The sequence below is a fragment of the Polypterus senegalus genome, chromosome 6 (assembly GCF_016835505.1).
Source record: "Polypterus senegalus isolate Bchr_013 chromosome 6, ASM1683550v1, whole genome shotgun sequence".
In the NCBI taxonomy this organism is placed as follows: Eukaryota; Metazoa; Chordata; class Cladistia; order Polypteriformes; family Polypteridae; genus Polypterus; species Polypterus senegalus.
In genome coordinates, this window is record NC_053159.1 from 66717324 (window position 1) to 66744158 (window position 26835).

Sequence of the window (26835 nt, forward strand, 5' to 3'; positions counted from 1 at the left end):
ATACCGAGTCGACCACTTGGGCTGCAACGTCGCAGCGCATGAACGGATTGCTTTGTAAGTTAATACTTCTTTACATGTACAGTAGACAGTGTTTGTCGTGATTATGTCGATATTAACTTGTTCAAATTGTTAAAAGAGAGGGAGGAGTGTAGTTGGTAGGACAAGAACGTACATATCTCGGACAAGTCCGGCCCGTGACCCGGCTGAGCAACAGGCAAGTAAAGGAAAAGGCAGAGTGATAGGTTGGCAGTAGACGGTTCCCCCTACTGAGGGGCTTCATTGTGGTATGGCCCGCCTGTGGGGAAAACGGTGCAAGAACGTTGGGGGGGAGACAAGTCGAAAGACATTTCTATACGGAGAATATTTGGTGTCTTCAAACATTTTCAGAAAACTGGAGACTAAACTACTTCCGAAGCTTTAGCAGTGTAAAATGTGGAAAGCTAGGCGAGTGTTTGGCGACGGGGGTGAAAACTGGGATTCCGATATCCTCAGTGTTATGTTGCCGGGGTTGCGGTCTTCGGTTACCACGCCATCAGTTAAACTGGTTGCCAAGCAAGTAAGACCAGTGATGGATGTGCATATGTTAAACGAACGGTGATAACAAGAAGCGATATGTAAGGCGAGAATATAACGGCTTTGCTATACAATCACTACTACACTGTGTCGTTTCCTTTATACCATTAAACAAGGGATTAGCGAATGCTACTTTTCACCTTTTTGCAGTACTTAGTAAACTTTTCTTATTTACATACTACGCTCACTTCAGAGATCTCCTGCATCATAGGTCTCCGCCGTTAACCTCCTGGCAATGCATTTTTATAAAATAAGTATTTTAATAGAAATTACATCGCATACGATTTTCCAACCCCATTAATACAATTAAGAGTCGTGGACTCGGGTCGCCAGGCTTTTGCAGGGCCCAAAACCTCCACTCTCGCTCGCTCTCTCTCAGACCAATTTAGAATATCATTCAGCCTAACATACACGTTTGTGATATGGGAGAACACCTTACAAACACTAAGAAAATTCGTGAGTGACACACATATATTAATGAAGAATTCTATGAGTATTATTTTCACTCACCTTTCTGATTTACATTTACAGTGCAAATTATGTGGATCACCTGAACACCAGTTTATCCGTTCAGTTATCTAATCAACCAATCGTGTACAGAGATCAGCGAAGAATAGCCAACCTAGTTTGAGCTGAGAGAAAGGCCCCAGTGTAATTCAGATAACCATTCTGTACAACTGTAATGAACAGAAAAGCACAAAATGTTGAACCTTGAGGCAAAAGTGCTACAACACCAGAAGATGATGTTGGGTTTCATTCCTGTCAGGTAAGAACAGAAAGTTTAGGCTGCGCTGGGCACAGTCTCACCAGAAGTGGACAGCTGAAAACTGCGAAAACATATCCTGGTTTGATGAATCTCAATTTCTGATGAGGACCACAGATCGTAAGGTCAGAATTTGACACCATCATCATGAATCCAGGCACCCAGACAGCCTTGTGTCAACTGGACTGATGATGGTGTTGGTGTACTGGTGTGGGTAATGTTTTCTTGGCACTCTTCATACCAATCAAGTATTACTTCAATGCCACAATATACCCATCTTCTAATAACATCTTCCATCATGATAATGCACCATGTCACAAAGCAAAAGTTGTCTCAAACTTGTTTCATGTACATGATGGTGAGTTCAGTGGCCTTCCCTGTCATGGGAGATTCACAACATTAATGTCTTGTTGACAAATCTGCAGAATTTGCGTGATTCAATCATTTCAGCATGGAAAAGAAAAGAATCTCAAAGAAATGTTTCCAACATCTTGTGCAAACCATGCCATAAAGAGATTAAACTGCTTTGAGAGCAAATGGAGACACTACCCAGTATTAGTTTAGTGTTTCAAATAATTTGCTCTGTGCAGTCAGTTTTGTATTAAGTATATCAAGCTGTTTGGATCTATGTCTTTACTATCTGTCTTTGTTGTAATAAAAAAAAAAAACTCTTCTAGTAGATGAGGAAAAGTCACAATCCTTTGCCTGAATTGTACCCAGTGGTATAGTATGAGAAGTAGGCGGGTTATTTTTTCATATAAAAGGGGAATGAACATCTGTTACTTGGTACAGAAGAATGAACTGTCTCCATGGCATTCACTGGAATTCCACCTCCTTCAAAATATAAATTATATGACCCATAAGGTACCATAATATTCTCACAGCCACTTATTTGCAGCCCCCTGTGTTTATGTGGGTACAACATGCAAATTTCCATCCAGATAATTGCTTAAAGTAGGCTTTAAACCCTGGACAATGTATTTGTGAGGTAAATTGGAGAATGGTATTATGTTATCTCAATAAGATGCGAGTTTGACACACAGTAAATCATGTATAATAAAACTTCAGAATGTTGACTGAAATTTTAAAAGAATTGACAGAATGAAGATGAATTTCCCCCAAATCAAGTGAGGAATAAATGAGGTTGTGAACAGTACCTAAACTGTGTTTATCACTGATGCCTAATGGTAGAAGAAATCAGAAGTAATCTTGTCCTAAAATAGACATGCACTCTTTGGTCATGCATCTGATTTTCCAGTTTTGCATTGGGACAGCTTTTTTCCACCTTGTTACAATTAGCTAGAATGCTAAATTATGTTACGCAGGAAAGTGAAAGGTCTGTTTTGTGTTAATATGCTGCAGTCACTTGCAGTAAGATTGAGTTCCCACTAGTGACATCTTACCTTCTCACTTTGTTGTGTTCATGTGAGTATGTGGCTTTATGGGAGAAATGCAAGGTTCCATGTTGACTTTTTTTCTACTCAGTCTGCACAACAATTCCTAACAGAATAAATTTGTCAAATGAGAGGAGAATGTTCAGTCCATTAAGCTCATTAGTTTAGCAAACAGCTAAGCTATCTCAATATCTCATCCAGATACTCCTTAAAGGTTGTTAAAGTTTCTGCTGCAATGACCACTTAGTATAAGACAATTTTTTTCTGAATATAAAGAATAAACAAAATCAGTTTATATTTATTTTATTGAATGAAGTAAAAGGTCATTGTCACATTGCACCTTGAAAAATTAGTCACGGATTATCTGACTTGGGGCTTCAGGTTTGAAAGGTGTTCATGTGATCTTTTTTTCAATTGGGAAGTTTCTAATTCCCCCTGTCCAATAGCATGCAATTGCAGCAGTAGCTCTAGGAGATTGGATTTATATCGTGACTCCTTAATCATCTCTGGATTGTCCTCTCCATGTCTGTGTGGGTTTTCTCCAAGTACTCTGCTTTCTGCCCTTATTCCAGAAACATGCAGTTTATGTTCGTTTATGATCCTAGATTGGGCTGGTGTGAGAAATTGTGGATGTGCATGTCCTGTAAGAAATGGTGTCACATCCAGCCTTGTACCTGATGCTCTGCCCTAGTACAGTCTAGTAGTTGAGATGAAGAATTTAGAAAATGCTGTATATTAATGACAATTTTCATAGCTATATTTAGATGTCATGTTTTTCTTTTTGGTGGTGCAATATCAAGAAAGATAGCTTAAAAGTGACCAGTATTTGATCAGAGACTTGTCAAAATTTATATTGCTTTTTTTGCATGTCATATGATAGACTAGTTTTTTGTACACACGTTTTAAACATACAGTATACTGTACATATGCATTAATTTAAGAGCACATATTAGTGGTTGAATATAAGGGTGCATCTGCAGAAATGCGCTCTGCTACACCCTTTACAACTTTGGCCTTTTTTATATCACTGTGTTTGAATATTAATTTCGCACACCTTAACGTCTGCTTCAAAGTCTGTAATGATAACTCTGAATTCAGAGACTGCCTGCTTACACCAAGTACACAATTAAAGCTATTGACTCATGACAGGTTAAGGTGTGTCTGAATTCTCATTCCTGTGGCTCCTTCTTTGTATAGTGTTATCTATTGTTTGAGAGACTAGCCATGTGTTTTATCTTGCAGAGTTACCAGATAGAATAGGGAGGTGATTTTCAAAAACATGGCAGGATCTAATCAGTAATATTTTGAAATGATTTTATAAAGCACAGAGAATTTGTTGATTTAGGTATTTTTAAAAGCCTTAAATTTTCGCTTTGGCTTGCTCTCTCTCAAGGGTGGGGATCGATCTGTTCTTAGTATAGTGTTATCTTTTTTTTGTAAAACTTGATTGCCATGTATTGATTGTAATAAAATTAATAAATAAAAAAAAAAAAAAATAAAAAGAATAGGGAGGTGATATAGGGTCTTGCTGGAACCTCATGTGCCCTTGAAATCTTTTAAACATCTGAAGATTTTGAACTTGCGAGATGAGCTACAGTGATTGAGTGATGCTTGTCTTGAGCTGTGGTAGTTCATTGCAATGGGATGTAGTGATATAGTATGCATCAGGGGCTGATGTTGTTACAGTTTATGTGATGGTGGCACTGAATATCTAATTGTTATAGTTACAAGTAATTTTCATTACACGTGTTTGCTTACTTCATTTAAAGCAATTTTACATTCATTTATTTAAATTTCACCTTTATATTAAGTTATTTAGTTATTCTGTATCACATATTTAGAATTCTACATGTGTTAATGATTTTTGATATTTATAAAGCCATGCATAATTGTCATTGTCCTTTTATGTTCTTCTTAAAGGCACAGTCATTGGAGTCGAGCCACTAAGAATTTCATTTATAAATTATACTATACTGTATGATTTGTATGTGACAACTAAATTTTGATTTGGTTTGATATTTTGGAGAGGATTATGTAAATAAAGGTTCTGTTTGAATCGTTGTATTTTGCAGTTTTTGGGTCACTGGCCCCAGGAGCAACCCTTTTGTGCTCATTTGCATTAGGGTTACAGTTCCCATAGGCTTTAGTGTTCCATAGTTGTGCAGTTACTTTACCCTGGGCATGCTAATATCCCTCCGTCAGAAACTACTAATGAATAATAGTTCATCACCGAGACATGCACTGTGTCTTGCGCAACAGCCAGTCTCTGTAAAGCATGACTCAGATTACCCTGTGAAGAGTGACGTTTCTTGTAAGAGTCTGTGTGCCTTGTGGGTCTTCTCTAGCTGCTGCTCATTTGTGTTATTTAGATGACAGCTGCACAGACTCGGGTCAGTGAGAGAAGCTGCCTACTAACTGAGTAGAGCTCAGGAGCTCCCAGAGGCTAGGGTAAGTGTCTGGGGAAGAGAAAAAGGAAAAGTGCTACCTGAATGCTTCGGAAGAAGTAGACTCATGTTTTATTGGGGTAGGAGCAGCCAACGAAACCTCTCCTAATGCTTATTACCATTGTTTTATTTTGAACAGTAAGAAGTATGTTAGCAGTATATTGAAGTTGTCTAATTTTTAGCAACTAAAACAGCTAATTTTAAGTTATTTTAAGCTCAAAGAGAGCTTAATCACAGTAACCATGTACAAGCAGCACCCAAGTGTATGGCCTAGCAGTTAATTGTGAGCAGCTGAGTATCGTCGTAATGTGGTAGGGAGATATGTTGTTCTGTCCCAAAGTTTTGTCAGTAGAACTTGGATTGTGGAGTGATCATATAAGCTCAGCTTGTCATTGTGTTGCTAGAAAGACTGTATGTTTTTTGTTTTTTTTTCTCAAAGAAATAAAAAGAAACTTTGAAAGCAGTGTTGCTGGTAGGTTGCAGAGGAGGAGCCAGACTGTAAACATTGTACACTGAAGGTGGGGGGTGGTGTTGCGTTCTAAGGGGCGCTTGGCACACAGTTGAAACTTGAGACTTCTGGGATGTTCCTCTCCTCCAGTAATGGAGACCTGTCAGCTCATCAGTACTGAGCTGCCACTTTGAGGAGAAACAGCATGTGCTGGCGTCACACGGTGGCAGATATTTATAGCATGCATATGGCATCCCCCCATTTTCTAGCTGCTCTACTTTGCTTCTCTTTTTTAATGGACCTTTGGGTTGTCTTGTCAGGTGCAGGTTAACCTGATTTTAACAGAAATTCTGTTTATTTTTCTTGTAGAACGTTGCTCCACACCGTGGACAAAATGGAGAAGCCTGTGTTACTTAGCCAGTCATCAACATTGCCCTTCTATGATACATCTCATGCTTTGAACTTGTTACGTGGTATTCATGAGCTGCGGGCAGAGCAGAAATTTTTTGATGTGACATTGTCGGTGGAAGGCAAAGAGTTTCGCTGCCACCGAACCGTGCTAGCTGCAGCCAGTACCTACTTCAGAGCTATGTTTGCTGGCACACTACGTGAAAGTGCCATGGACCGTGTGGAGCTCCATGAAGTATCTGCAGAACTCTTGGGGCTCCTAGTGGACTTCTGCTACACTGGACGGGTGACAGTAAGCCATGAAAATGTGGACGTTTTGCTAAAGGCTGCAGACCTGTTCCAATTTCCCTCTGTAAAAGAAGCCTGCTGTGCATTCCTAGAACTACAGCTTGATGTGTCTAATTGCCTGGATATTCAGGACTTTGCTGAGGCATATGCATGCCGTGGTCTGGCAGAAAGTGCTCAGCGTTTCATCTTGAAGAATATTGTGGAGCTGGCAAAGGGTAAAGAATTTGAGAAACTACCTAGAAAGCGTATACTTGAGTACCTGTCAGATGACCGACTCTGTGTGGACAAAGAGGAAACCGCTTACCAGATTGCTGTGCGCTGGGTCAAGGCGGACATCCCCCACAGACTTCACTTTTGGCCTGAACTTTTCCAGCATATTAGGCTGCCATTTATCCGAAGATTCTACCTTCTAGCACATGTGGAGAGTGATCCACTGGTCTACTTGTCACCTTACTGCTTACAGCTGGTCAGTGAAGCTCGCACATTTCAGTCAGCAGAATATGACCGACACGATCATCCATGTGAGCGCATGCAACCGCGTCCCTCAACTGGATTGGCAGAAATATTAGTGGTCATCGGGGGCTGTGATCAAGACTGTGATGAACTTGTCACAGTTGACTGTTTCAATCCACAGACTGGACAGTGGAGGTATTTGGCAGAGTTTCCAGACCATTTGGGTGGAGGATACAGCATCACGGCTCTAGGAAATGACATTTATGTTACAGGTAAGGGGGGGTTTAAGGCCAATTATTTACAATTGTAGATGTAAGAGACCTCTGTTAGATGTTTTCCTAAATGAAGTTACATGCCAAAAAAAATGGACCAGAGAGGTTTTTTTTGATAAAGTAAATGTTATAGGTAGGATTTTATATTATGGGTGGGACAGAAGTAGAAGAAGATGAGCAGAGCCTGTAGAACTGGATTATGAATGCAGTACATTCTAGTGTTGTTGTCATTAACAGATTGATATGGAGTATATTTGATTTAGGAAAAGCAAGATCGCATAGGTATTTGAGTATTCAATCCAGAACTTGCAGGATATGGTAATGCTTAAAGTCTTGTTGCAATAACAAATGGTAAGTAAGCTTTCAGTGTTTGTGTACAGCCATGGTGATCTCTTTAAATTTGTACAGGCCACTGTTCGGAAGGTAAACACTTGCCCTGAGTGGAATGTTGTTTAATGACACTCTGTGTTCTGCCAGAAGTATTGCTGGAATAACCACGTTACCTGGTGCTTGCTTGTCCCACTGATTCTCACATGTTAGAGTGGTCTGTGCCTCACATTTTGGGAGGTCCTTGGTTATCATTAAGTGTGGCTAACATACTAGACCAATTTGTGTTTAATTCATAAAGCCCCAAAAAGAAAGACACATTCTTTCATCCCCATATATGCTACTCTGATACATGTCACCTTGAAGAGTAAATAAATTGATTGCTTTTTGAGCAGGTGACTGTTTAAAATAAACACTTAATGTGATGATATGTCTGTATGAATGGGTATCAACTTTCGTATGTCACCAATCTTGTTGGCCCAAATTGCCTGACAGTTTTTTTGCAGATCTCCTCGGACTATTGTAAAACATAAATAATATAAAGTACTCCCATTTATGTAGTTATTGCAAAAAATGCTAAAAAATGTGCATATATTCCAAATAAAATGGTGGTGAACCTAAGTCGAATGTGTATTAGTTCAAATGATTAAATTTAATTTCTAGCTGTCTTATCAGTTGTGTATGAGAGCTGGAAAAAGGTTTAATCAGGCATTATAGTATAAATACTATTTATTCCAGCTTATTGTTGTCATTTTACTGTACAAATTTCAAACAAAAAAAGTCACTTGTCAAAAAGCTTTGTTCACATATTAGAAGTTACAAGTTCATAACTGAACTACTTCCAATTTTTAAAATATATCTTTTACTTGAACTCAAACGGCTTTCATCAGTTTTAATTCTGCCCAAATTCTTCCTCATTCTAAAAACTTTTTAGAATAGAGGAGGTCAGGCAATTTGTCTTTAGCTTTGTGATGTTAAATATCAATATGTTGAAAGTCAGTAAAACCATACTAGCGACAGTAAAATTTTCTGTTCTTGAATTTTCCTCTGTTGTTCATCCAGGCTGACATCTTTTAGGATAAATGCCCCTTCATTAGGACCAGACAAGCGATGACCTAAACATATAAATACAATCCTGGAATCTTATTAAACCTCTTATGTTACATATAAATATGTTCAGGATAGGGTAAGGGTACTCGTATTAAAACATTACCCGCAATTTCTGAGACACTCCTAAGGCAAACAGTCTTCATCTCTGCTTACAAAGGGCACCTGGCCTGTATTTGAAAATCACTGTATTAAAGCCAGGTTCTGAGCCAATAATCTCCATATATCAATCAAATATTTAGGAACTTCTTAAGATCACATACCCAGTATTATACAATATTGTTAAATGATCAAGAACCCAAATTCCTAAGAGGGCATATAAAAAACATAAACTGGATGCTTTACACTGTCACTTTATATTCTAACTTAAAGGTCAATGGAGAGAGTGAAGGACTGAATAATCGTGAATAATAATTCATGACAAACTATCACACTTATATCAGGTGTAATAGATAGCACAGTTCAAGACACACAGGTTTATTTTGCTCACTATTTACAAGTTGGTTCCCCCACACTCACGATTCCTCAGTCCTTTTAACTCTCCTCGGCTGCCTCCACTCCTCCCTCGCAAGCTCTGTCTTTCTCCTCCCGACTCCGGCTCGTTGAAGGGAGTGAAGCGGCCCCTTTTATCATGCCCTTTTTGTGCTCCAGGTGCTGATGACGCTCTTCCGGCAGCACTTCCTGGTGTGGCGGAAGTACTGCCCTTGCACCCGGAAGCACTCCGGGCATACACAGTTCCTGGAGCGGCAGCACTTCCTGGTATGGCGGAAGTGCTGTTCTCCGGGGCTCGGGAACCATCCAGGCAGCCCCTTGGTAGGACCATGGACCCCCCACGGGGTTGCACTTCCCAGCTCCGTAGGCGTGGCCTTGGATGGAAATTGGGGTTTGGCTGCATCCAGGGAAAATCTTGCCCCCTTCTCGGTCCTTCCCTGATCCAGGCGTCTCGGTGGGACAAGGTCCCTGGCCACCTGCCACACAGGCCAGCTGCAAATAATACACAAACTCAAAAACAAATATTACAAGATCACTTTTCAAAAATCTTTATTCATATATTAGAAATTACAAAATGTCCAAAATAAGTAAATTCATAGTATTCACAATAAAAACATTTATCCTTGATATCCTCTGTTGACTTTTTTTTGGCAATTTACATTTTTTAAAATTTACAGTGTATATATAAACATTTACCCTTAGGAATGGCAGAGTACTAAAGTGAACCTGAACTGTAATTATATTTTGTCGGTATTGCTTTTTATTATAGTTTAAATTAATAAAATAATAAATTTAGGATTATAATTTCCTAACATAATTAATGGCCGTGCATTTTTGCGTAGGCTAATTTCTACATACATTGCAAACTGCTATTACCATCCCAGGTAATTCACACTTCACGTCAGGCCAGCCCACACAATGAAGATGTAATGCAGCTTGATCTTTGCTTTTTTTGCATTTATTTTTACTTGTGTGTTGTTCTAGTACGAAGACAGTTTCTGTAGTTCCCCTGCACGATATTCTGCACTCACTTCTCCAAGCACAATACACTGTAGATCATTGTAGTATTTTGGAGATCAAGTGAGGATCACAGCTTTATAGCTGTTATCTACAGTGTTTTTCTCATGACAGTTGTACAGTAGTTACTGTATGGTAGCATTAAAAATTTAACTGGCATGAGTAACACAAATAGTGTAGTGTGAACATCTTAATTGTGGCCTAAATTTCATTCATGGCAGGAGGGAATTCCTCCCCCTCCCCATGTAACCACAAATAAAGGGTGCTGCATCCTGGATTTTATAAAGAAAGATATGATCATCATTCTGTGGTGTGCTGGCGCCCTGCCCAGCATTTGTTTCCTGCCTTGTGCCCTGTGTTGGCTTGGATTGGCTCCAGCAGACCCCCGTGACCCTGTAGTTAGGATATAGCGGGTTGGATAATGGATGGTATTGAGGGGGTCCGGTTTGGTGGACTCTGGATTGGGTCACTGCTTTTTGCAGATGGGTGTGTTTGTGTGTGTCCTGCGGTGGGTTGGCACCCAGCCCAGAATTGGTTCCTGCCTTGTGCCCTGTGTTGGCTGGGATTGGCTCCAGCAGACCCCCGTGACCCTGTATTCGGATTCAGAGGGTTAGGAAATGGATGGATGTTGTCCTGTTTGATTCATCAGGCCGTGATCTTCCGCTCTCTCTGGATTGGTTCGCAGCTGAGTGTGAAGCGGCTGGGATGGGAATCAGCACCTCCAAATCCAAGACCAAGGTCCTCAACCGGAAAAGGGTCGAGTGCCCTCTCAGGGTTGGGATCGAGATCCTGCCACAAGTGGAGGAGTTCAAGTATCTCGGAGTCTTGCTCACGAGTGAGGGAAGAATGGAGTGTGAGCTCGACAGGCGGATCGGTGCGGCGTCCGCAGTGATGCGGGCTCTGCATCGGTCTGTCGTGGTGAAAAAGGAGCTGAGCCGTAAGGCAAAGCTCTCAATTTACCAGTCAATCTACGTTCCAACCCTCACCTATGGTCATGGGTAGTGACCGAAAGAACGAGGTCGCGAATACAAGCAGCTGAAATGAGTTTCTTCCACAGGGTGTCTGGGCTTTCCCTTAACACTAGAATTACCAGAGCCTACGAAAAAACTCGTAGATTGTCCCACCTTAAATCGCTTCTTAAAATCGTTCACAGCTCTCCACCAGCGTCTTTTGTCATCTAAATGTGCTTTGCAAGCAGCCGGCTATTCCATCCCCCACCGACTTAGAACGTACACAAACTTCTCCCAGCTCATGCCTTGATTGATTTTCTGGGAGTGAAGTGGAGTTTTAGAGTGGAAATAATAGTCTTATTTGGAACACACGCATTTCATGTGTGTTCCGTTTCTACAGTAATCTGTGTAAACACATTTTTAAAACAGAAACGTTTTTCATATTCTAGTAGTAAATGACAAAATGTAGACATAAACTATATAATGTATGAAGCCTAAAGTCCAAATATCAAAGAAGCACTTTTACAAAAGGTACAAATATAACAGAACAAATGCGCTTTTATTCTAAAGTGTAACTGCAGAAAAAAAAGCCGCCTTAGCAGGCCATTCTGACGCCTATTCACTGCAACTGGCGCGCTGGTGTAATGGTATCAGCTGCTGACTGAGAATCAAAAGGTCATGAGTTCGATCCCCTACGACTCCGTTTTGAGAAGTGAACTGATCTTATTCTTACTATTTTAGAATAAAAACATACAGTTGATTTCAGTCTGTAACAGCCAGTGTAATTTATGATACTTGTAAAGGTTAGCGTTGGTGTTTTTTTTTTTTTTATTCACTTTTCATTCTCTCAGTCGTGTTCAGGATCCTTTCCTAAGCCCCACCCATCTGACATTGCTGTTTTCAAATAATAGCGTATCTTTATGTGATCCAAATAAATAACATTCGAGCTATAGAGCGCCTTTATGTGAAAAATTGGATCACATAAAGATGCGCTACAGCTCAAATGTTATTTATTTGGAGACGCGCTATAGCTCGAATGTTATTTATTTGGCACGGACATGCTCAAAAAATACATGTGTAATGCTACAAAAAGTGCATGCAGACACTTCATTTCACTACCATTGGTAAGGGAATGTATCGTGATACACTGCAGATCTAGCATCGGAGCAAGAATGCACATCGCACTTTTGCCATTGCTGTACTTTGTATATGTATATGGGAAGCTCTGCATTTTACATGCGCCTTTACGCTGTAGGAAGTGAGTAAATAAATAAAGAACTGAAGCTTGTTGATGCTGCATCTTTTCTTTTTCCATCGCCTGTTCCTGTAAGAAGTGTTGTACACACTTCTCTCTATGCTGTGGTTTCTATTACACACCTGAAAGAAAGAGACAATATATGTGAAAACATCATCGCACTAATGCAATATTATTTCAAAACGAATAGTGTCAGATCGGGTTTGAATTTATGCTGTTGCTATTACTTAGAGTCAGATCAGGAGCTTATTCAGTGCGCGCAAGAACATGCAGGTGGTCAGTTACTGTGTGCTACATACAACATGCTGGCGGTGATCAACGCACATTTTAAAAAAAGCTTGTGATAGTACAAGCAACTGGCCACCTGCGTGCTCCTGCCGCACTGAATAAGCTCATGCCTTCTGGTGCACTATGTCAGCGCAGCAGCGGAATAAAAAGGAGACAAATACATGTGACATTTTGAAGAAATAATTTTATGACCTGAATAGTACCAATGAGAAAACATCGCTGCACTAATGCAATATTATTTGAAAATGAACAGCGTCAGATCAGCTGTAAAAGTATGGCATTTCTAAATGTTTGCTTTTTTTCAGTCTGATTCTCTCAATCAGACTGTATATTTGTCTCTTATTCAGTGCTCTTATTCAGTGTGCGCAAGAACATGCAGGTGGCCAGATGCTGTGTGCTACAACATGCTGGCGGTGATCAACGCACATTTTAAAAAAGAAAGAGACAAATATATGTGACATTTTGAAGAAATCATTTTATGACACGATTTACCTTTATTTATCTACTTACTTCCTAAAGCCAAAAGTCACAAGTAGTGTGCAGAGGGCATGCTCAAAAATGTGTGTAATGACACGAAAAGTGCCTGCTGACACTTTAGTATGCTAGCAATGGTATGTGCGTTCTTGCTCCGATGTAGAAGGGAGCTGAGTTTACCTCTGTTATAGCGCGTCTATGTGAAAACAGCAGTATCAGATGCGGGGTTGGGGTGTGTTTGGGCTTGTGAACACGGCTGAGAAAATAAAACTGACTAAAAAAAAAAAAAAAACAAAGCTAACGAATAAAAGCACAATTGTTCTGTTATTTGTACCTTTTGTGAAAGTGCTTCTTTGATATTTGGACTTCAGGCTTCATACATAGTTTATGCCTACATTTTGTCATCTACTACTAGAATATAAAAACGTTTCTGTTTTAACAATGTGTTTACGCAGATTACTGTAGAAACGGAACAGACATGAAATGCGTGTGTTCCAAACAACAATCTATTATTTCCACTCTAAAACTCCACTTCACTCCCAGAAAATCAATCAAGGCATGAGCTGGGGGAAGTTTGTGCACATTCTAAGTCGGTGGGGGGATGGAATAGCTGGCTGCTTGCAGCCTGAGTTTATCGACACATTTTAGAGGATAAAGGACGCTGGCGGAGAGGTGTGAAGGGATTTAAGAAGCGATTTAAGGTGGGACGGATCTACGAGTTTTTTTCGTAGGCTTTGGCAATTCTAGTGTTAAAGATCGAGTGAAAAGCTTAGTCATCCGGGAGGGACTCAGAGTAGAGCCGCTGCTCCTTCACATCGAGAGGAGTCAGATGAGGTGGCTCGGACATCTGATCAGGATGCCTCCTGGACGCCTCCCTGGCGAGGTGTTCCGGGCACGTCCAATCGGGAGGAGGCCCTGGGGAAGACCCAGGACACACTGGAGGGACTATGTCTCCCGGCTGGCCTGGGAACGCCTCGGGATTCACCCGGAAGAGGTAGAAGAAGTGGCCGGGGAGAGGGAAGTCTGGGCATCTCTGCTCAAGCTGTTGGCCCCGCGGCCCGACCTCGGATAAGTGGAAGAGGATGGATGGATGGATGATCATCATTGACTACCTTTATTGTGTGCACTTACCAAATTTATCTGACATTTTTCTGCTTAAAGTTGACAATATCAAATTCAAACTAATACATCAGGACAACATGAATTAGTAAAGCTGGATTAATCACATTTTAGTTGTTGTGTTAATAGGCATTACCTTAAGTTCAAAAACCCCAAACAAATTCACTGTTTTATCATCCAGCTAATTTCACATTTCAGCACTGTTGGTAACACATTGGTATTGTGAGAGCTGCTTGCCTAATGCTTCAGTACTGAACCCACATGAATGGCTGACCAATCTGGAAGTTTTTGAAATTCTGGCTTTATTTTTGAATAAACGAAGGGTCTAATTTTTTTTTTCCACCATTGTAGACTAGCCACAGATAGAATGATATGATGATGCCTTTGTGAAGTTTCCTCCTCTTTTTCCTCATAGCTGCATTCATTTTAGATAGATAGATAGATAGATACTTTATTAATCCTACTTCTAAAAGACAGAATGTAGAATATGCTAATTGAAGCCTTCAAATGGTCTCTATATGAAAGAGTGTGCCCTGTGATGAAGAGGTGCCAATGCCGACTCTCACCTTCTGCTAAATGCTATCTGTATACACACACCAGCTCCTTGTAATCCTGAATGAGTAAACCGGACAAACAAATGTCCATTATATTCAGAGGATCAATGAAAAGTCTTCTTTCCTTTTATTAGGGCTAGGTAATAATATGAGGTTAAACAGCCAGTGATCCTCCTATCATTTCTCTAATTCCCTCATTTAAGTGCAAGTCTCTCAAATTTTAAGAAAGGTGCAGTGCTACAATGATTGGTCACATCAGTCATGCTCTTAAAGCACACACAAAACATGTATTTTTTTCCTACACACACCCTCTCTCATTTTTTTAATTATTGTTATGAAGGATTAGTGGAATTGTCTTGGTAAATAAATCAAGCCTATTTTAAATTTATCAGTGGAATTCCTGCAATCCTGCATTGAAATATAAGCCCTGAATGGTGCTCCTTATGGAAGAATTAATTACAAAACATTTTGTTTTTTGCATAGTGCAATGCTGGCTGCTCTCTGCATGCCACATCACTGGTGTCTGATTCATTCACAGATGCTTTTGGAGCTACTTTGTGTGTGTGTATATATATAGCAAAATATTTCCATATGTTGTAAAATATTAACATATGGAAGTACTTGCATAATCTGTATTCTATGTGTGACAAGTGCTGTGTAAATTGGAAAACTGCTGCAATTCATTAAACAATTTTACCATTATTTGTTTGTAGTAGTGCACCAGTTGACACTGCTACTTCACTGCTCAAAGGACTTTGGTTCAGTTTCAGGCCCTGTCACTGTTAAAAGTTTGCACTTCCTGTAGTATTTAGCATGGGATTTTCTTCAGGTAACTCTAAATTCCTTCTAGAGGTAGAAGGTGTGAATGCAGGGTTAAGGTTTACTAGAAGTTGTTTCATTGTGTCGGTTTGTGTGCTGGGATAAACCAGTGTTGCTTCCTGCTTTCAGTTCAGTGCTGTTGAGAGTGGCTGTCCATGTCCATAAATTAAAAATAGGGAGTTACAAAAACAGATAGATGGAGGGATCGTCCATTGCTTTAAATAATAAATCAAAGGTTATCCTAAACTATGTTTTTTTTTTTTTTTAAACAGCTGTAAGTAAATCCTAAGATAAAATGAAAAGATGCAAATAGTATTGAGAAAAATCAACAACGTTATTTTAAAAGAGAGAATGTGGGCATTGGATGCACAGCAGAGAAGTGACAGCTGTGGGCACTTTGGATGCATCATCCTGAGTTCAGATTTCATCGTTTGCATGTTCTCAACACCAAGGTTATTGCGGTTTTGTTCTTTTTTTATATTTGTATTATTTCTAATCTTATTTAGAAGTTCAGATTAGTTTTAGTTAATCTTAATAATGTATTTTTAGTTTTAGTTTTTATTTTGCAAAACATTTTTATTTTTATGTATTTTAGTTTCAGTAATTATAGTTAATGAGAGATGCAATTTATTTTTGTGTCACAATCGGACTGAACTGTAGACTTAGTGGGTCTGGAGATATTTGTTAGTAGAAGCCTATAGGAACATCCCATAAAACCAAGAAAAAATAAAAACAGATACCAAATAAAATCAACTAGCCAACCCGCGGCGTACCATATGGCACATAATCAGGCTGGTTTTTTAATGATTTTTAAGCACAGGGAGAAAATTTAACAATTGAAAAATTGGTAATGTAATAAATCAGCTAGAAAAGCAACATTGTAACAATGTACGGAACAAACCAACACGCAATCGTCCGTGACTGAAAACTGGCGGACCGCAATCGCGCCTTTAAATTTTTTTAACAGTTGTGACTTATTACTCGACAAATGGATTTTTTCTTTACATGCTTTAACATTTCGACTGCCCTAATTCACCTTGCCGTGTTACCACAAGTGCTGTGTCAATTTCAAAAGCCATCCTCTGTCACTGGCCATTGTGCACTGGAGATGCATACATTTGTAGATGAGCATGTGTGCGGCAGGGGCGGATGAGTTATCTCTGTGATAAAGGTAAAAGGGTTAAAGGGGACTTGATCAGCAAGCAGGACAGGACTATTCATCAGAAAAACAGATGAAATATTTATTAATATATTTTAATTAATTTTGGAGTCACTGCAGCCCAGATTAGTCTGTAGGACCAATTGTGATGAAAACTGAAAATATGTTTTTGTAGTTTTATTATTTCAGTCATTTCAGCTACTTTAATAGGTTTTTTATAGTTTTAGTTTTTCATCTCGGTTGTATTACTTGATTTCAGTGTATGAAATATTTTTTTATTAATAGTTTTGCCTTGATTTTGTTTTCATTTACTATAATAACCCTTGTTCCTGGGTTATTCAGGTTTTCTTTCCACATCCACAGATCTGTGCAGACTAGGTTGATTTGTAATTCCAGTTTGTCCCATGTGTGAATGTCAGTGTGGGTGTCACTGTATGTGCTTGATTAGGCTCTGCAATGGAGGGCAAGGCCTTCTCCAGGACTGTTTGCTGCCTTGCACAGTGTTGTCAGGATAGGCCCCAGCCCCCTGCAATACTGAATTGGCCTCAAATTTGAAAACGTTAGTTATGTTCCCTGCGGTGGGTTGGCACCCTGCCCAGGATTGGTTCCTGCCTTGTGCCCTGTGTTGGCTGGGATTGGCTCCAGCAGACCCCCGTGACCCTGTGTTCGGATTCAGCGGGTTGGATAATGGATGGATGGATAGTTATGTTCCTATTATGTATGTGAAAATATGGCAGTGACTTAGGTTGCCAGTTTTAAAAATTTTATGACTATTTTTAAACATACTATGAACCATGCAGGGCAATGTTTGGACAAACTGAGTATATCCACAGATGAGACAAAGAGGTGAATCATTAGAGAGAGAACATTTCATTATTCTTCAAAACTGTTTTAGCTTGTTGATTTCAGAAATATTAAGATTTTAATTGCACCTGGTCAGTAGCGTGTATTTCATATATAAGTATTAAAAATATTTATGAAGGTTCACTCATTATTCTCAATATCATTTTGTTCATTTATGATATCAAAAATTAGCTAGAACTAAATAAGAATATAAGCTTCTGATACTGAGATAGATGGGAAGGAGGCCGTTCACTTTTCTACTAAATTTTTTGAAGTTTTAGGAAACTACGAAGTGCTGGTAACTTAATACAAATTCACTGTCCAGTTTAAGAACATTGTTATGTTTATGAAATATAAACTTCTCCTTTTAGTTTTTAATGCCATCAGATTATTTGTTTTAACATTGTTAAACATTTTACATTGTTTTATTCCTAAGGCTGCTATAATAACTGACAAAGTTGCATTTTTATTCCCCTGGTGTCTCTCACACCAATAGACTAAAGTCTTACAAGTTTTAATTAAACTAAGCTTTGCAGTGAGTAAAAAATATAACTCCCAGGTCCCCCAGCCATGCTTCAAATGCAGCAGAATCTGGAGAGCTGTATGTGCATTGCTGCACAGTAGACAAATGCATACATATTTTTTGTCAAAATTAACACATATTGTTTACAAATACATTTTGGCAATTAAATACCTGAATTTCCATTATAATACACCAGATGATTGATTCATTGGTAGATAGACGTGCTTTATAATACCCAACTATCTGACAAAGTAAATATCTGTTCAGCACCTCTCTTTACCTGAATGTCCAGAGCAAACTTCCTCTGATCAGATGACATAACTACAAAGTCCATCACTTACTTTTGACTCATGGTACTTTGCTAATGGCCATACCTTTGAACATCCTGGCATTCAAACTTGGTGTTCATTATGGACAAACTGTGACTAGCACAGAATTTGTATCTATTTAGCACTGCGACTTGGATCAGGTAGGCCAGTCCTAATTGCACCCTATCAGGTGCCCTCACATTGAGTCTTCTAGTCTGCCTACAGAGCCCATAAATGGTGCACTCCTAAACCACAAATTCAGCGTTTCTAAAAAGAGAAAATGCTCTAAATTGATGTTTCTGTAACACAACAGTAACTGCAAATGACAGTCGAAGTTTTTCTCTTTGCAACTTCAAGTCTCATTGAGGCATTCCCCTTCTTCAATGGACCAAACCCAGAATATACGTCATCAGGCCAAGGGCCTATGAGAATCACCACATCATTGGACTCGTCCAGAGCTGGAGATTTGAGCAAGATGTATGGTTCCTGATCAGAGCACTGAACATGGATGTTCTATTGCACTGTCTTTGTTTATCATTTCCAAATTTCAGTGTTCACACTGTTATTTTGGCAGAAACACACACAATTATATGCTTGTCACCAACTATCTCCCATATGTGTTGCAGCCCTCTCTCCAGGTCCCAAGAGCCCATTTCTTTTGCCCCTTGTCCAACTGAGGCTGCATGAAAATGTTTTTTTAGGGTTCATTAAGGTACATAAGCCCACACCCTGCCAATGTCACAATCCTATAAGGTGTTCATCTGATTTTTAATAGTGACTTTGCTTGTTTTGTGAAGCACCTTACCCCACTTTAGGAGTAGTTATGCTGGGAACCTAACATGGCATCAAATGACATGCTTGGTACTCTTGCTTTATTAAAATCTGAGTATCAGAGGGCTGGGCACACAACGTTGCTTCAATTGCTGTAATTTTGGTTCAGTAAATTTTTTTTTTTTTTTAAATCACAATATCAAAACAAGCAATTGAGAGGCCTGTGAAACAGGATAATTTAAAAAGTGACTGAGGTTGGGGGTTTACAAGAAGAACATAATAAACATGTTTGGTTCGGTAGATTGATATGCCCATTTTTGATGGCCTAAGTGGGCAGGTTATTCTAACTGGAAATATTCTGGCATTATTACACAAATAAGAGAACTAGATACACCATACTTTGGAAAAATGCTCAATCTCTTGACTAGTTTTTCGACTTATACTGTATTCAATCAGTGGTAACATTTTAATATTTTTAGAGCAAATTTTACAACAATAACACCTTTAAATCCTGTGTATGTCTGATTGTTTCACATTGCTCAGGTTAGTTGAAAGACACTTGTGCACTATAATTTTCATATGTGCTATTGTAGAACATTCATCATTTTGTCTTTGAGACACACTAAGATTACTTTGGACTTGTATATGGGACCATTGTACTGCTTTATGATCTTTCATCCAAAGTTTAGTATTTTAGCAGACTGAAACAAGTTCTCTTAAAGGATCTGCTATATTTTCCATCATCCATTACTCCCTCTGTTTTAGCCAGACACCCTTTCCCTGCTGACTAAATCCATCTGCCCAGCATACAGTAATGTCACTATAACCACCATACTTCACTGTAGATTTTTTTTTTTTTTGAGGGTGGGTGACATTTACCTTTGTGCTTTGTTTTGCGGTCAGATGACACCAAGATATTTTCCCTCACCACAACAGGAACATTTGCTTTGTTGCCAGATTCTAGATTTGCTTTCACACAGTTCTATTTTTAAGTGACATCTTCTTTAGTGCCAGTGTTATGCAGATCTCGACTGGTGGCTGGTGCACCTTTCCAGTCTCAGTTACTGAACTGTGTTGCTCCTGCAAACTGTCTGTTGGCCTTTTTGTGTCTTCTCCTTGTTTGTGCAGAGTTTTGAGGGATGACCTTTTCTAGGTAGTGCCTGGGTAGTTTGAAACAATGTTCACCTCCTGATAATTTTAAGAAATCGTGTTCACATTATTGCATTTTTTATCTTAGGAATTCATGTTTTTTAGTTTTTCAGATTCACAAACTGAATAACAAGCTCTTCAGTGTGGGTTCCCCAGAAAATGAGGCAGTTATTTTTATTTTGATTCACAGGTGCTGTCTGACTTTGACTCGGTTGTGTCCTTGTGCCACTACCTCAAACCTGTTTTTCATCCGATATAAAATTAGAACTTCAGAAATGCAGGTTATGCAAACAATAAACTCTTAAGAATTTTTATAACGGAAAAAAAAACAATGTCACATTAAAACAAAAAGAATAATTTTGAGCTTCAGGGTTTTGCAATAAAAACATCACAGAGAAAACAGTTTCTGTGCTATTCAGTAATATTTGGCAAACATTGAAGTGACTAATACTTTCGCAAGACAATGCATTTTGATACTATTGTGTAAACTATAGTTTTTATGAACATGGGCACCTGCCATGGGTTATACACAAACCCTCACAAGGCATGGCATAGTTTAAATAGGTATAAAAGTTATTCATCAGAATGAAAGGGTGAAGGTAAATAGAATATATAAATAAGTCTAGAATTTGTAGTTCATGTCTCTAGTAGGTAGAGCATGTGTGCTGTGCATAGCAGTACATACTGTAACAAGAAATCCAAAGAACACCAGATTAAAGTAGCGACCAATTTATTTTAAATCATAATTCATGTTGATTCAAATTGCATAAACAGCTGGCAACAGGACTGCCACAATTAAGGCTGACTGTTTGGAAAAAATATTACATTCCTGAAGTATTATTGTAAAGGCAGGATTATTTTAAAATTAACAAGATCATCGGCTGTTTTGACATTGCCTTCTCATTGTCAAATCAATGCACAGACGCAGTTCAAAATGAAAATATGTACTGGAAGACCTTTTAAATATACATGAAATAATTTTATGCCGTTTATTATCCTTCTTGGCATCAACCCTGAACAGAACTCCGGATTGAAATTCTTTGCAATTACAATTAAACCCAAGTAAGACTTGGGGTGGCATTTAATGATCCCCTTTACAGCCTGCATTGGTCTCTGGACAGTATTGTGCTGCCATCCAATGGATAAAATAACACTACTGCAAAAAATATGAGCATTTCTTTGTGTTTTGCCACTCAAAATGAGTGGAACGCAGCCTTTAACCAAAATAGATCTCCATGCAAACGTGAAGCTGTAAGGCCAGTTTTAGAACAAACTGAAACTGAACCTTTAGTTGAATCAAGCGATAACGATGACACAGTGAATTAGTCATCAAATGTTGACACACATAGGGAAACTGATGCACGCAGTACTGTACGATTGAACCACCGTGATATGGCTGGTGAATTTGGTTCCTTGAAATTTCACTGTGGTGCAAGTAGGTGGGTGGCAAAAAGGCAAAAAGATTGCGATCAAGTAGAAAGACATTAGTTCTTTCTAAGCTCTTTCCACAATGCAGTAAGTAAGTGTCGTTTGAGTCAGACAAATGTGGAAGTCTACAATTACACAATGGGTGAGTTGATCATCTGGATCAGACTCTGACATTCTGCCCTTTCATGCTCAAACAGAAAAAATATATTCGGAAAAATGTGCAATAAACACGCATTTAGTGACCTGATTGTGACCTCAAGCTGGTCATTGGTGACTGTGTCAAAACATGTCAGACGAAGGTCGTGTACTAAATCTGCATCAGTACAGCAGCGGACACTCGACATAGCTTTCCTACTGTGTTAATGTTGACATTTTGGTGTTTACATGTTTCTGTTACACATAGTAACATTTTTACTTGTTGAAAAAATTCCAGCATTTTTAAATCTTTTTTTTGGGGGGGTAAACATAACCCTAAGGAGGTTAATGCAGTGGTATGATGATATGTGGGGTATCATTTTCAATTCCGGTGACCATGGTCAGATCAAGCTACAACAGTAGTTTAGTTTCCGAGACTAAAGGATATGCCCTATTATGAAATCATCATTATTCTTACCATTAAACAGCCATTTTTTTGGACTTTAATAGGTTTGCCAGTTTCCTCCCATTTTTTTTTTTCCCCCCATTATTAAACCCTCTTCCTGGTTCTGGGTATCTTTTTGGGTGAGTTGGTTATTTTCCTACCCTCTGACATCACCTCTGACCATGTTGTCTTTTGCCTCCCTCGTGGTCTCATCTTCTCCATCTCCATCTCAGTGCACCTCTACACCATATCCTCTACCCTTTACTTCAAATGTCCAGACCACCTTTGGACACTTTACACATCCATCTGATCATACTCATGTCTATTCTTTCCAGCTTTGCATTTACATTTTCTACCTCACCTTTCCTGCATTTACATTGCAAACTAGCTTTCCATTTCATTATCTTCTGCTTCAATTCCACTTCACTTTTTGCTTTCAGTATGGCAATCTTTCATATACTACTTTGGTCAAAACAGAATTGAGTTAAAGACAGAATAAATTAAACTTCTTCATGCAAAGGGTTTTAGAAAACATAAACCCCAGAGCCATGCAGCTGAAGTGGATCTCTTGGCTACTTTTAAAAGTTTTCTGTATGAGATTTTGGGATGCCACGTACCAAACAACCTTGGGGAATGAATTCTTCCCTCACATTTATTCAGCTTGTATTGTCTGCCACCAATGCAAATGTCACCGTTTGTCACCATACCTAGTAAATGGTGCTGTGTGTAGTAGAGAGCCTTGGCAGCCAGCCTGTGCTGGGTTTCAGTTTTCACTAATAGTTTTTAAGTTGGAGACAATCCTTCCTTTTCATTTTAAGGTAAAGGATTTACAGTTTATTGACAAACAATAGAAAAATTTGCACGTAATTGTTGTGTGCACCACATTTTGGCCTACAACTGTTTGCAATTGTTTTGAATAGTTTACAGTACAGTTTTGATACAGTAAAGTATTGCTGTATTATTGGTGTCATATTTATTCCCAAAACAAAATGTATTGTTTATAAAGTCCCTTACATAGTACACTGGAATCTTTCTTCTCTACTATGAAAATGTACACGCATTTTTAAACTTGCTTAATTGAATACAGGGTTACAGGGGTGCCGGAGGCCCACCCAGCAGCATTGGGTGCAAAGTGGGAAATATTCCTTCTTATATACTGTATACACATTTGCAAAGTATGTGCTCTTTGAAATGGCACTCCATTTTGTAAAATAACATAGTATTTCATTAACCAAAAAAAATTACACTAGTAAAGTGAGCTTTTGAAAGTAATGCACAGAACATTAAGGTCTTTTCCTTGGCATAAAACCGTCTGTTACCTGCAAGCATAAAAGCCTCGGAGGCAGTCCCGGGCCTGCATGAATTTCCCATACAGAACAGAAACTAAGCAAGCCACGAAATTTCCAGGATGGTTCTATACAGCCAAATAACAGAGGAATTGAACTAAGCAGAAAAGTGGAATGAGAGGCACGCATGGAGATCCTACATAGTGTTTGGATCCAGTAACTGGAGGAAGGCTGGATTATCCGCAGTGTTCTTTTGCTGTGTATTAACCCATTGGGAAGCTCCTTATGCTTCAGGCATTGCTGTCTTGAAGGACTTCTCTTTGTAGGAAATAGACAGTATAAGATGGCATGAAGATTATCACAGGTAACCAGAAGATCAGACCCTGTCAGTAGTGCCTTCTAGGACGGCACGTGTATTGAGGACTGCAGGCACCACAATTGTACACTGTGTAGTCGAGAATATGGTTATGCGTGATTGCCATTGAACCTTAGGATGAGCTAGTATTTATTCATTCCTCAGTGAAGTATTCAGCCCTTCATGGAGGAAGCTACATTGCAACTTTTGGATGAAGCTTTGTGAGACAAACGCGTATCCTAAGATCCTTCTGTCAGTGATGTAATTTGACATAAGAGATAAAGCCAATCAAGAATCTTGTATGACGAGACTGTGAATAGCCACACAAGATGCATGTTTCCCTTTTTATGGATTTTTGTCCTCGTCTGCATTTTGTACTTCTATTACTACTAGAGTTGTAGTTCATCTTAATATTTGTGAAAAGAAAGGAGTCAAACTAATTATTTTATTACTGTGTCACTGTTCACTAATAAAGGTACATCTCCAGCTTGCCTCTAGCCATGAAAGGAAGATGAGTGGGTCACAGGTTTTAGATGACGATGATGTACTTTATTAATCCCTGAGGGGAAACGGTCTTTTCGCATCACCTTCAGGGGTCAGAGAGCAGGGTTAGCCTTTGTGCAGCATCCCAGATGCAGACGTCAAATCCAAATTCCAGTTACAGTGCAACATCAGAAATATTTAAATGATATCTTATTTGCATACAAGAATACATAAATTAGGTTGAACATTTATTAAAGCATAGCTTTTCCAATTTATTTAACATAAGCAAGTCAAGACAAGTTGTCTGTTAAGATCATAATGTATAGATAACTAGTTGACAACAGTGGAAAGACTAACAGAAAATAAACCTGTATTTGTATTTAGTATTTGGCAACACAGTGTTCTCTAGCTGCCTTCAGGATCTTATGGAGTCCTGCACCTTCCAGGTGGCATCATAAATTTACTTGGATGAGAACACTGATACCATGAGGAATTTAGAGAGGCCATTTGGTCCCGTTGTATAATTGAAGCTGAGTACCATGATACAGTAATGGCTCCAGATAATAATAATAAAAAAATAAAAAAAACTTTGGGTCAAAATTTAAATGTGTGGTAGTGACAATGAAGTCCAGAAAAAATGTAGAAAAACTAAAGCTCTACCTGCACAGACACCACATATCTTATTAGTTTGCTCTGTTTTTTGCAGGTGGTTCCGATGGCTCTCGACTCTACGACGGAGTATGGCGCTACAATTCAAGTGTAAATGAATGGACGGAAGTGTCGCCCATGCTAAAAGCTCGAGAGTACCATACTTCTTGTGTGTTGAGGGGCCAATTATATGTGGTTGCTTCGGACAGCACAGAGAGATATGATCATTCCCTAGACACGTGGGAGGCACTGCGGCCTATGCTGCATCCCATGGACAATTGCTCTACCACTGCTTGCCAGGGCAAACTCTATGCCATTGGATCTCTGGCTGGAGAAGAGACTATGGTGGTTCAGTGCTATGACCCAGAGACTGATCAATGGTCCTTGGTGAACTGTGGACAGCTGCCACCATGGTCCTTTGCACCAAAGACTGTGACTTTAAATGGCTGTATCTATTTTGTCAGGTAATGCTTTCAGTGAACTTACTTTGTTTTTCCCTTTGTATGTGCTGCACTTTGTTTCCTTAGATAGGATATGTCAAAATCCGCTGCCTTTATCAAAACAATATCCTTTAGACTGCGCTGCAGTGGCATTTGGGCACTTAGCCGAGTTGTGCCCATGGACATTGTATAATGTTCTCAAACTTTTGGCCTCTTTTTTTTTTTTCAGGGATGATTCAGCAGAAGTGGACACTTACAATCCCGTCAAGAACCAGTGGGGGAAGATACCACCCATGAAACAGGTGTTGTAAATATACTATCAAACAAGTTGTTTTTGTTTAACTCCATAATTCAACTTTTGGATCAAGTGAGGCTAATTGTGAATGTTACCATAGGTAGTTGCACATCTCTGGTCACTCTATAAATCCTTCCGTGCACTGTGTTACATCTTCCATATATCTTATTTCTGGGCCATATCTAATCCTGTCTCTAATCCTCTCTTCATTATAGGTGCACGTAGGTGGCAGTGTAGCCGCTCTGGGTGGAAAGCTGTTTGTTTCCGGGGGTTACGACAACACTTTCGAACTGTCAGATGTGGTGGAAGCCTATGATCCAATTTCTCACACATGGACCCATGCAGCCCGGCTTCCTCAGCCTACTTTCTGGCATGGTAGTGTCAGCATTTTCCGTCAATTCATGCCACTTGTGGCCAGCGGCTTTGAGTCCGTTCTAGACCATGGCAGTCGAGGCATACAGTTAAACAGAAACCACCTGAATCGTGCCCAGTAGCCTGCAAGCTGCGTCTGCATCTTCAGCCATGTGGAACTTTTATCTCCGGCTGGAAAGTGGCATCTCAAGCGACTCACCTTTCCATTAAGCTGTCTTGACATTTGCTGCTGAGCTTTATTGAACTTCTACAGTAGTAATATTTAAGGCATTATTTATGTATTTAAGGGTAGTATGGAGCCTAATATTGGCTGTGCTTACTGTTAAATCATTTTGTTTTTGAGCTTTCATGGCTGCTATAGATAACTGGTTTAAATTGTTTTCCACCACGGAAAGTTCTGCCTTCAATGACACCTTTTGTCCCATATCTGCTCCTTCTTTCACTGGAGCATCTATCAGTTGTGTCTTATTTAACCCTTAACTACTTGCACCATGTCCTTTATGCACCAGTGTTTAAAATGGCTATTTATATGCATGCTGTGAGGTTGTAATATAAAATAGTACAATCATTTTAAATTGTACACGATTTTAATGTAATTTAATACCATATTACTGAATAGTATGACACAGCCTAGGACTATCTGAAAATAAACCTGATCCATTTTGTCACCTGTCACACTTTTATCCACTGCAGGATATGCACGTGTATCACATTTCACTTCAGTTGTTGAATGTTCTTTGCAGACAAAGT

The 26835-nt window shown here is 39.2% G+C and overlaps 1 protein-coding gene across 2 annotated transcripts; it reads left to right on the forward strand.

Annotated features, from left to right (window-relative positions):
- On the forward strand, positions 1 to 26676 carry klhl21 (kelch-like family member 21). Of its 2 annotated transcripts, none has more exons than XM_039756244.1 (5): positions 1 to 54; positions 5992 to 7043; positions 25037 to 25442; positions 25648 to 25720; positions 25929 to 26676. In XM_039756244.1, the coding sequence occupies exons 2-5, from the start codon at positions 6017 to 6019 to the stop codon at positions 26205 to 26207; spliced, it is 1785 nt and encodes a 594-aa protein (XP_039612178.1). In that variant the 5' UTR covers positions 1 to 54; positions 5992 to 6016; the 3' UTR covers positions 26208 to 26676. The 2 variants fall into 2 exon arrangements, with proteins under 2 accessions (XP_039612178.1, XP_039612177.1); XM_039756243.1 differs by lacking the exon at positions 1 to 54 and adding an exon at positions 5085 to 5178.
- The last annotated feature ends 159 nt before the right edge of the window (positions 26677 to 26835 follow it).